Here is a 12,373-nt window from a genome sequence, read left to right on the forward strand (position 1 = left end):
AAAGCCAGTTGGAAGGAGAGCTACGACATCCTTGCCACTAACAAAATTGACGAGGCATTCCTCTTGCTCTTGTTTTAATTGTGTTAAGGCTCTAGCATGGTTGCCGCGTCTGCTCGCGCGAGCGGTGTTGATGACGTCACGAGTTCGTGCCCGCCATAGGACCCTATATAGTAGCGCAAGTCGTTGCGCGCCAGTAGTTGCAATTTTCTCCGTCACAGAGGTGGCGCTGCTATCTGAAGGTTACCGCTACTCTACAAGCACGAAAGTGGAGAAGAAAACAATGCCGCTGTCAAGAGCAGGAACACTGTCATTAAAGCGGCAGTAGGCAACTATTTTTTAGTCATATTAGCTTGAACTGTCATGGGATTCTGGAAGTAGAATATTAAATAGGCTGTTTAGGAAAAATAACGAAATCTGTAGCTCCCTCTGAAGCCTGTAATCATGCTTGCAAAAACCGAGCGCTCCCGGCTGTTTTTAACCAATCAAGTTAGGGTGAGAGGAATCCTACCTGTCAATCACAGCTTGTGCACACGCTGCTGAGCGTGAGTCTGCCCCGGCTTGTGTGCGCTCACACTGGTGTGAACTCACGTGCACAACCTCGTCCACAGAGGGGGAGGGGTTCGGGGGACGATTCGTAGCTTGTTAGAGGTTGGGGGAGGGACCTGAAAGTTGTATCAGTTCGAATTTTCCGACTTTAGACTCGTTATTTTGAAAACTTGCCTACTGCAGCTTTAATGATACTGCTGCAGTTTTCGGATCATTTTAATTTTTTAATTCAGTTAAAAGAGGTGAAGGTTTGAAGCCCCCGGCATCAACAGAGTCTCTGCCCTCTTCTTTGCCTTCACGTATCTGTCCCGTAGCTTCTTCCACACATTCTTACAGAACTCTCTCTCTTTCCCCAAAGTTCTGCCCATCTCTGTGCAGCAGTTTTGGGAGTTTACGTGCTCCCTGTGCTGTTTCACTGCAGTTTCATACAGCTGCCTGTACAAACGCACTTCCTCACTGAGCCTGGTCTCACATCGGTCCATCCGGTTCGTTGTGCTCGGCGCCGCCAAGTTACAAAAATCGACTGGTGCACGACAGCGCGCTGCGCCGTCTGTTCAAGGGAAGCGCCAGGCCTGAAACGTCATTTTGACGTCACGGTCCACCACCGCCGTGACAGACGCGGCAACCATGCTACCGCCTTAATGCTCTCCAGGGTTGAGACAACTTCATGGATAGCTTCTAGCGTCTCTTCTTCCGTCGCCATGTTTATTTCCGCTGCGGTTGAACTACAATTATATGGACTACAATGGACTCCGCGCGTGAGTTCTGCGTCACCACTCGCAACTGTTTGCTGATTGGCAAAACACTGAGCGAACCGAGGTAGGGGGATTTGGCCAGACTATGTGCAGAGCCAAAATCTTTGGGCGGAAGTACGTAGGATGGCGTCGCCAGGCTAATGTTTTTGGGGACTTGTTTGAAATTCATTTGATGTTGTATCATAAGGAAATTAAATTGATTGTTTATGGAACATTTTGTTGATATGCATTTACTGACCGTAGTCATTAAATGTATATCATAAAGACTTGGAAGTGCACTTAACTGGATTCATCTTACTAATTTTGATAGCCTTATTGGAATAAAATGAAACGATTATCATGGTGATAAGCTTTTTGTTGAAAAACCATGATTACTTTATTTATGATTAATTGTTTGAGCAGTCAAACTATTTAATGCTAATTGTCCTTTTGTTTTGACCTGGCTTAGGTCAGGTTTTTGTACATGTATGTCGAGTTCCGACCCACCCAGGATGGCGAGCTACTGGATCACCGCAACAGTGTGGTAGGAAGTATCAGACACCAAGTTCCTTCTATGGACCTGTTGCCTTTGAACTATTGGATTTATTGCCTTGGATTATTGACTGATTGATGAAATATTAATTCATTTCGTCTACAATTGGACCAAGGAAAAGTGAAACTCTTGGGTGTCGTCAGAGGTTTTTTTTTTTTGTTATAATTATTTATTTCTCATATGTTTATCCAACTGTTATTATTACATATCTTTCTAGCACATATACAAATGATATTTGGATCCTGATTATTTTAATACAAATACTAAAAGGTATTTTCAGTCTCTGAGTGATTTATTGACACACACTGGCTCCGTAGTCGAACCTACTTCTGATTGCTTTATTCTAGCATTTACCGCAGTACCGTGCCTAGCCGACTAAGCGTTACATTATCATTGGACCCTTTATCACTATGATGCCTGCGTTTTAAACTCACGTTGTGTGTGAATGCAGGCTGATGTTTACTGATAAAGTTATTATTTTTCTTGCTTCTTTTGGGTTTATTAATATAATGGTATTATTATAATCAAAAGGGTGGGGTGTAAGGGAAAAATTAATTCCTATATAAATTGTATGAGTGTTACTCGGTATCACCCGGTAATAACTCATTTAAGACACTTGTTTTTCTCTTTTCTCCCTCTTTCAATGAGGGTATTGTGCTCTTATGATTTAACAACTTTAAGGAGTTTGACGGGGAAGATGGCACGATACTGAGGGGCCTTGGCTGTAGAAAGGAGGAAAGATAGATAACAAAGTCTTGAACATATCAAAGGAGTGACTACGTATTAACCTGTATATTAACTGACGTGTTTTCGCCTAAGAGTCAGAGCAACTCTGAACTCTGTTCTGTGTTGTTCTCGCTTGCAAGATATTATTAAAAGCATCTTATCTCCTCAGAAAATAACTGACTCTGTGCCTTACTAAAATTTCCACAACAATAGTGTTAGAAAAATATCTCGATCAGAGCTAACATGCATTACTTTTACAATGTGATCCAACTCTATTTTGCCTTGTTTACATGTGAACAGAACACTTTATGACAAAACTTTGCCACTTCCTGGTATCATTCATCCATTAACTTCACCTGGTTAGGTTTGTAAAATGATCATATTTGGGACTTAAATGCATTTCTTTTTTACAATGTGACCCTGATCCTCATCTTCATGGAGACAGTTTTTACAATTTACATGCAGCTGCTCTCCTGACCACTTCAGAATGCATATTGTAAGAATGTAATTATTGGCTGTTTTCCCTGCATCGATAAACATCCTCAGAGAAGACAATCCCTTCGGTTCTGTCCAATTGTCCCTCACAGAAAGGTGTTCAGTGCACAGACCACCTCACCTTTTTTCAAGGGTCAAAGCTCATAACTCTGCTCTTGACAGCGAGTCCAGGCACCCAGAGAGCAAGACTGGTTGGGGCTGCTTTTACAGTATAGTTTGGTGTAAACGTCAGGTTTCAGCTGATGATTTATTGAGTTTATTACCAAAGCTGTGGGAGGAGAATGGTAAGATAGACAGATATGAGGATGTTGGATGATCTATAAAGCGGCATGGGAAGGAGGGGCATGAAAAATGCATCAAGGTCAGAAAGGTAACATGGACAGAGCAAGCCAGACTTTGCCCAGTCTGATGGAAATTTCCACTACTCTCTCTGGCACTTAGTTGAAAACTAATGTTCTGCACTGTAAATTCAGGACATTTATAATGTTGAACACAACACAGTATGTGACTTTTTTTTTTTGTTAGACTGCTTTTATTATTGACAGCATTGTGAATTCACCTTTTCATCATGATGATATATTAATGAACGATAAATAAAATATTTGTCTTGTAATTTAAGAACATCTGATGTGGAAAAAAAGTTCATTAGCACTGCCATTAAAAAGGGAATTCTGTAATCCCCACCACCCTAACCTCCACCCTCACCCCATTTATTTTTTATTTTCATCAATGTACAAATTAAATAGCATGTAGGTAATGGGTCTTCACTCAGACCATTAACTTGTCAGCATGGAAAAGTACATGGAAAATTTTCAGATGACCCAGTGGTCAATAAGTGATTTCATCAGCTCAAAGTGAGGGCTCTCTTAAAGCAACATTGCTTAGGCTTATCTTTTGCCTTGCAGTAGTGTAATGTTCATAAACACCAACAAATTCCAAAATGCAGAACATGACAATTAAAAAAACATATTATATTCAAACAAAAACACAATCACCAACCATGATACCATTATGTTAAATAGTGTCGCCGTGTTGCCTGTACAGTGGGCGCGTACAGAGGGGCATGGATACGAAGTTGTAGATAGAACATACGGTAGAATGGCTCCGGGGGGAAGTAAATAACTTGTGATTTTAACCAACCGAAGTTTCTCCCTCTAAAAATTTGAGTTTTATTAATGTGTATAAATCGTCAGCAATGGAACATTATTTCATATTGCACCATGGATCTGGATCTGCGAGCGAGGAGAGCTGCTATTGTGCTGCTGCTGCTGCTGCTGCTGCTGCTGATGCGACACAGGAGATCACATGATCTACTGTCATTGGGTGACGCACTACGGCTGCCGTGGCAAATTTGCATAAACTTCGAGCGAGCCCAACTTTTTGATGTGCCGCAGGTCCCCCGCTCGCCGTGCCGGAATCCCAGCATGCTTTGCGAGCACGGCGACAACAATCGGCTGGATTTCATTGAAAATGAACTGAATGCGTTGGATACGGCTTGCGTTGACGGAACAATGGACGACTAGCGTCACTCAACTTTACTGCAGAAATGTTGAGCTCATGAAGACTAACAGAGTATAAATATATTGTTATCTGTTACCCTTTTTGGGATTAATGAAGTATTATTCACTAAATTCAGTTCTATTAACTATGAGCTATATAATTAGTGGGTGATCAGTGTGATCGACGCAGCCTGGTCAGACGGTTTGTGGACGGAGGTTGGACAGAACAGCGGAGATGGCGTCTGGGTTACGGGTATGGAAGTAGTATGCTGCAGCTCCTCCTGCCATGATGGCCAGACTCAGCTTAACCAGGCGGCCAGCAAAGGAGGGCTCTTGCTCTACTAGCTGGAAGATATGGAAAGAGAAATCATGAATTTACAATTGCAAATCTTTGTCATGTTAAGATAATCCGAGACTGTAAGGTTGGAACTACATGCGAGACTCTGAGCAAAGTGGTGGAAACAGTGTTCATTCAGACCTTTCTGGTTTTCAGGGGCTGGTACATGCGGTCGAACTGGGTGAAGATTGCGTTGCGGGCCCCGTCCCATTTTCCTGGTCCCATCAGTCGGTATTGGTAAGCAGTGACAGGGCCCCATAAAACCCTCTTAAACAGAGGGTAGTCTGTGAAGAAGAGCCAGAGGAGACTTGGACGCACTCCAATTTCTCCAGCGATTTCGTCCATGTAAGAAACAAAATCCACCTGCAGTGGTGTCAACTTTGACACGATATAGCTGTGGAGATGATCAAGAGATTATTTGTGATTGCTCAGTGAATTGAAATATAGTACAAGATGAGTATAAATAATGATCAAGTGGTTCATCGAAAGAAATATTTACTTGTTCTCTATGCCCTTAGTGTCCATTTCAACATCCTTGATCATGGACTGGCTTGAGGGCAGCTTTTTATATCCTGAGCAGCACAAAATAAGAGATATAAAGAGGTAAGACCGACTTGTACTTGGGAAATATTCAAACTAATGATAGGAGATAAACTAGCCTTGCAGTCTCACCTTTGAAGACACGTGTGACCCAGCGGGCCTGTATTTCAGCCTGAGGCATGATGGCTCCAAGTGCATGAATGAAACCCACAACAGCCAGGGTGGGATGCTCCAGATTTGGAGGGAAAACATGCTTGTACAGACCCACACGATGCCCAGACTTGTACATGACATCGTTTGGCATGTAAGGGAAATCATAGTTGTACCCCGTGGCGAACACAATTGTATCCACCTGTAAAATAATAGATACACCCATTAAAACTGTGCAGGAGGACTCAAATACTATTGAAGACTATTAGGAGAACCATTCTGACCTTTTCTACAGTGCTGCCGTCTTCAAACACCACGGTGGAGCCACAGATTTCCTTCACATTTGGTTTGATGATGACGGATCCAGACAGAATCTTTAGGGGCAGGTCATCGTTGATCACTGGGATCTGACTGAAGAGCCTGATGAGGCCACAGGAAAAACATACTCTAATTACACTTGAAGAAAAAGAGCCATCTCTCATCACTAGCACAACTGATTGCACACTCTCCAGCTACAGCATCTCGAGCAAAAACATTTGTAGTCACAAGAGCACCCACCTGTGTTTGGGCTTGAGGGCATACATGGTGTGGTCATACATGGCGTTGAGTTTTTTCTCGCCAAACCAGTTGAAAAAGTTGATTGGCAGCAGCTGGAACAGGATGTGGACAAAGCGTGTGTTGTACTTCATGTCCACGGGCAGGCCGTCATCAGAAACCTGACGAATGACCCAGGCACCGCGACGAGTACTCAGATACACCTGTAGGACGAGGCCAACGCAACTCAACATGCATTCAAGTCAGTGAGGAGCACCCTGCGTCAAAAAGAAAACAAGAGCAATAAGAACCTGTTCAGCAACTCTGCTGGTCTCCACAGCGATGTCGCCTCCTGAGTTCCCAATGCCAATGACCACCACTCTCTTCCCATACATGTCCTCAAGCCCCTTGTAGTCCCAGCTGTGGAAGTATTTTCCTTCAAATGTATCAATTCCTGTAACCAAGAATTTTCAAGTGGTGTTGTCATCAACTCGCATGTGTTAGAATCTACATCTGATGTTGAGATAATGAACGACACAATTAGAATCTTAAAGGATGATGTGTGGAAGGTGTGTACCAAAACCAGATCTACCTGGGAAGTCATTGAATGGCAGGTTGGGATAGGTGTAGTGACCGGAGCAGCAGATTACTCCATCGAACACATGTCTTTCTTCTCGTCCATCCATGTTTTCTGTCACCACTTCCCATTGGCCGGTGTGAGAAAAGTCTGGTCTTTGTGTGACTCTCTTCACTGATGTCTAAAATGTAACAAAAAAGTTTTTTGGACTTAAGTAATACAATTTTTAGAACTAACTTCAGCTTTTGTCCCTTTTTACCTGGAAGCGAATGTGCTCCAGTACTTTAAAATGTTCTGCATACATCTTGAAGTATTTCAGGATTTTAGAGTGGTGCATGTAGTTGGGGTAATCAGCTGGGATGGGGAAGTCACTGTAGCTCATCATCTCTTTTGAAATATTGATGGTAAGGGAACGGTAGATACTAGCCCTGTTGGGCTCTGAGACTTCCTGCAGAGAAACAGTTGATAACATCTCAGTAAACCTCATTTAGATTCACATGAAAGGCGAAGGACATTAAGGAGTCTTTTTTTCCGTCAAAATAGAGACTTACCTTGAACTTCCACAGTCCACCCATGTCATCACTGCTTTCAAAGCAGATTGGCTCCATGCCCTCATCCAGACAAGCCTTTATGCTGGTCAGACCGGAAGGGCCTGCCCCGATCACTGCTACTCTGTGCACCATGATGGAGCTGCAAGACAAAAGGAGAAAAACTGAATTTAAATGAGAACCAGATTTAACCAGTCTCTTGGTTGTTTATTTTTCTATTATCCATGTATATTATAACTAAAGTCTTTTGAATGTAGGCTTTTGCCCCATCTATGGGCACACGCTGGGACAAGATTTCTTATGTACTTTATTACCACCCCTTAGTTACTTCTCCACAGATAAGAAACTTAGATATGGTATCACCCATGGCCTCTGCTGAAGGTGGGGTTTTGCAAATGCCCTATTTTTTGCACTGTCTCTCTATGTACAAAGCAATTATAGTAATAGTTATTTATTAAACAAATTTAACTGGGAGATTAGACTCTTAAAATTTAAAAACACAAAAGTGTTCTGGCCCAGAAAGGCAGTAGTTCACAGACAGTTACAACAGTGTGCACAAGGCGTTTAAAACAACTTTAGAGCAGTTTGTGAACATTAAAACTATGTGCCTCTGACTCAGTTTGAGGTACGCCAACCTTTTCAGGCCTGAGAGGCTTGAGGCAGAGATACAGCGGATCATAACTTTGCTTTCCACATCACACTGTTGTGCTTTATGGTTTCTTGACATTTTTGGGTGCTTTCTATGGCTTTTTTTTTTAGCCTCCTCAACATGACAAACATGAATGTGTATGGCTGTACATTTGCAGGGCTCAGACAAAGATTTGTTTTTATGACAGTGGTGTTACATCCCACTACTGCAGGCAGAGCTAAACAGTAAAACAATTTGCCAAATTCTCTAGTATTGCTTTCCTACACGTATATCAAATGAAATGAAAAACAAAGGCATTTGCAGCCAAAGGTTCCTCCTGCATGTAAAATTGCTTTCATAAGTGTTTGAATTACTATAATGAAATCATAATTAAGATTCAGGGAGTCTTGGAGCTGATTCAAAGTGTTTCAAGTGCTTTCGACTCACTGTGGGTTCTCGGTGGAGTTAAAAAGAAAAGCATCTGTGACTGTAACTGTAACTTCCTGTACATTTTTTGAGGAAGTATGTCTCTAGGTAAGATGGGAGACGAAAGCTTTGTAAATGAGAATGTGCCTGTGTTGGAGTCTAAAAAGGAGCATTAAGTACATGTATTTGGATACTAACTCCTTCTCAGAACCCTGAAGATCTGTAGAGGGTTAACAGACAAAAGTTTCAAGAGCAATCATTTTTCCTTTGACATATGGAGTTTCCCTTTATTGGTACTCAAAACAAGTTTCAAATCACACACGGTAAACAGTATTAGGCTCTTTGTCAGCAAGAACAACATTCAGCAGCACTTATCACAGGGATACCTTCTGCTGAGATCTGTCAGATGCATTGCAAACTTCCTGCAGTGGGGCTTGAACAATTTTTCTGGCATCTCCAAACAGTTTTCAAATCACACAAAAGTACGTTCGGACTGTCCAACACCGAAAAGTCTTTGCTTTAGTACTGTATGATCGAAGGAGTCAAAGGCCTCAAAAGAAAGATCAATAAAAAATATTTATTTTTTGTTGTTGCCCACACAACGGTGTGCTCAAGTTAGACAAATCAGAGCTGTATAATGCGTTGTTAAGGCTTTGACTGGATATTTTCTTGGGGAATCGTGTATGATAACAGTTTTGATAAAACCATAATAAAACTATTTTTAGGCATTGACATAATTTGCCGGTAAAGTGAAACATATCATGAACAAAACATAGTTCATATTTAACAATAATCTTTAATAATAAGGTTTGGCTTTATGAATTTTGGTGTTTTTAACTAACAGAAAAACAGTAAGTGCCAAAGTCATTTGGGAATATGGAGATGGTTGTGTTATTTGTAAGAAGTATTTGTCAAGATTGAGATCAATTAGAATTAATCTTTCAGGTCATTTCAGTTTAAATTTTTATACAGATTCAAAACTCAATAATAATCTGGATTCTAGTTGTTGCTAGATCCACTTTAGCTCTCTAATAAGCTAGAATTGCTGAAATTCCGGCTCTGAGGAAAACTGCATTAAAGAGGATAAAACATCTTTTCTTCCTGAGGGAGACCTGTAGCAACCAGCAACCATGATATGCAATGTTTTGGAGACCCTGAGATCAAGAGCATCAAATTCAAGGGGTTTCTTTGCCGATTCAGATAAAAGCACATTTAAACCAGGACCAGCCCTTGGTTTAAACCAACTCATATCTGCTTAAAAATGAATGCTTCAGCTATTAGTTGCATTATACCCAGATTTATTAATACTTTATCTCATGTTCCGTCACAAAACGTTCTCAGTTCCTGGAAGTGCAAAGCAGAGCAAAGGTAATCTTACAGTTCTTCGAAAGCACTAACATTTAGAATGCCATGCAGGATTCACCAACCGTTTGTGTCCTTTGTCAGACCAAAAAAAATGTTTTGCATGTTCTTCTTTTCATTTAGTCATGTGGCAATGTAATCATACACACGTTAATACCCAACAAAAAACTTCCCACTTTTGAAATGTTAGTCATTAATAAATCGCACAAATAAAAGCTCTCTGGAGTCGGACATAACAGAAAGCCAAGCGTATCTTCTTTCCCTCTTACCTTGACAATCCTTGTGTGCTGAGTTTCTGTGTCAGTAAAGTTTGAAGAGCATTACCTCAGCACAGACTTTTATACAGCAAGGGCAACTGAAGACACACATTCTTTTCTATTTTCCCACCTTTATCCTATCCCAAAAAAGGCAGCCACCCAGTTGAGCCACGTTTACACAGATGTGATTAGTTTTACTTTGACTAAAGTTCAGTCTGTGTCCTGATTCAAGTGAGTGACCGAGTAGCGAATACTGTTAAAAAAATTCTCCCAATGAGGCTCAGAGTCGCTGGAGTCAGTCAAAACAAAGGTTTAATCTTGCAGCAAGGAGACGAGTCTGGGCAACATATCACAAAGCTGACACAAGGTTGTCAGAGTTCTGAAATGATGCCTCTACCATTAATGCTTTCTACAACAAAATCATTAGCCACACAAGGTTATTACTATCTATGTTAGATGAGTTCACCGAGTAAATATCACTACGTCATATAAGACTTATTTGTTCACAGAAGACAGAACTAGCAAGAATAAGGGGCCTTCTTCAGCATCCAATGTTAAACTAACAAGACAGGAGAAGGCTCCCCCAGCACACACACACACCGTAACATTCTTACACACAGTACTCACAGTTCTTATAGCATAACCTCATGATATTTTTCAAACGAATACTTACGTAATTCCAATTCTGTGGCTGCTCAGTTATTGAGCATTCTTTTAGATTAGATTAGATTCAACTTTATTGTCATTGCACAGAGTACAGGTACTGAGACAACGAAATGCAGTTTAGCATCGAACCAGAAGTGCAAAAAGCAGTTAAAGTGCAGAGTATGTGCATATGTAAAGTGTAGTAGTGAATAAATACAAATGTAGAATGAAAAGGTAGAATGGAATAAGTACAATGAATTGGTAGTATGGAATAAATGGAATGAGGTAGTAAGAAATAAACAATGAATACAATACGAAGTGAATACACTATAGTGGGATAACACAGTACTAACAGTTCAGTGCAAGGTTCAGTGGCTGAGGGGGTCTGACTTTACAGTTGTGTCAATGGATGTGCATATTCCCCCAACTTCTGACTATGAATGTAAATGATGTTTATTAATTTTTCCATTTTTTAATATGCATTCGTACAATGACGAAGAGTTATCATAATTACAAGGCAGCTTCACTGCTGTCAGAATAATACGCCAATGAAGTGATTTAACTGATAAAGATTTTTTTTTTAATTGTATTGTACTTGTCAGATGGATGCAGCACTCTTGAAATCTAGAAATCTAAACTCTTGAGCATGGCCATAACAAAATCAAACATTGTGTTGTGAATAGGGCTGGGCAAGTTAACTCATTAATTATCTAACGCCGACAATTTTTTTATGGCACATTATCGCAGGTTTTATTATTTATTTCATTATTGTAAAAGTCTGTTGCTCACAGGCTTTTATTTTGTAAAACCGGAACCGGAAAAGAAAGTAATCGGCGGATCCACCAAACATGGAGAAGGGTACGGAACTTTTACTTGGCCATTTTCATTTTAAAGTTCTTCCAGACTAACCAAAGTCATCTGTAAACACTGCCAAGTTGAATTGTCTTATCACCGTAGTAGTTCCAGTCTAAAATATCACTTAAAGACAAAACACACAATTGATACTTCTACAATACTTCTACATTAAAAACTACAGAAAGATGCTGATGTTAAAAGTGTGTTTGCACAACAAATGTTATGGCACTTGCATTCATATGGCAGCACATTTAAAATAAAACTAAATGCTAAAAGCTATACACTACTTTTGGATTCATTTTTGGATTTTGCGTACAAATGCAATTAATCAGGGAAATCATGTGATTAATGAGATTAAAAATTTTAATCGTTGCCCAGCCCTAGTTGTGAACAGTCCAAATGGCTGCAAAATACACAAAGGACAAAAAGTGTATCCAAAAAATCCAAAAGACTTAAGAATAACATAACATTTGACCTTTCTGAGTAAAAACTTAACTGAAAATAAACTCCTTCTGCCACTTTGTGGGAGATACTTTCATCTAGCAGTGGTACTTGAGTACCTGAAGATCTTTATTCAGGACAATCCTCATCGCTTGCATTTGAGCACTCATCCAAGAAACTAGTAAATGCCATGGAAGACTAATGGCAGTAGCAGAATAGAAAGATGCCTTTAATAAAGAGAGAGATTCTTACAGTAACAGTTGCCCTACAACTATGCTCACTTTAGCATTTACATGAGAGCATCAAACCCCCCCTGGACAGGCTCAAGTTTGAACAATGATTTTCCTAATTAATGTGCATAAGGCGTGATAGACATGACATGAGACATTTTTAGATTTGTGCCCCTTTTAATTAGAAATCATTACAATGAAACATCAGAGAATATTTAACATTCACTTTAAATCTATTCATACAACACAGTGCAATCACATGACCATGAAGCCATACTGTACATACAGCA

The 12,373-nt window shown here is 40.3% G+C and overlaps 1 protein-coding gene across 1 annotated transcript; it reads right to left on the reverse strand.

Moving 5' to 3' along the window:
• Positions 1–4,748: 4,748 nt before the first annotated feature.
• On the reverse strand, positions 4,749–7,374 carry LOC142400246 (flavin-containing monooxygenase 5-like). Its single transcript, XM_075485007.1, has 10 exons — positions 7,243–7,374; positions 6,951–7,139; positions 6,707–6,872; positions 6,426–6,568; positions 6,139–6,338; positions 5,865–6,000; positions 5,563–5,782; positions 5,390–5,462; positions 5,032–5,284; positions 4,749–4,898 (listed from the first exon to the last, which is right to left on the reverse strand). Exons 1-10 carry the CDS (start codon positions 7,372–7,374, stop codon positions 4,749–4,751), a joined length of 1,662 nt encoding a protein of 553 aa, XP_075341122.1.
• Positions 7,375–12,373: the final 4,999 nt, after the last annotated feature.

Source organism: Odontesthes bonariensis, chromosome 15, assembly GCF_027942865.1.
Source record: "Odontesthes bonariensis isolate fOdoBon6 chromosome 15, fOdoBon6.hap1, whole genome shotgun sequence".
In the NCBI taxonomy this organism is placed as follows: Eukaryota; Metazoa; Chordata; class Actinopteri; order Atheriniformes; family Atherinopsidae; genus Odontesthes; species Odontesthes bonariensis.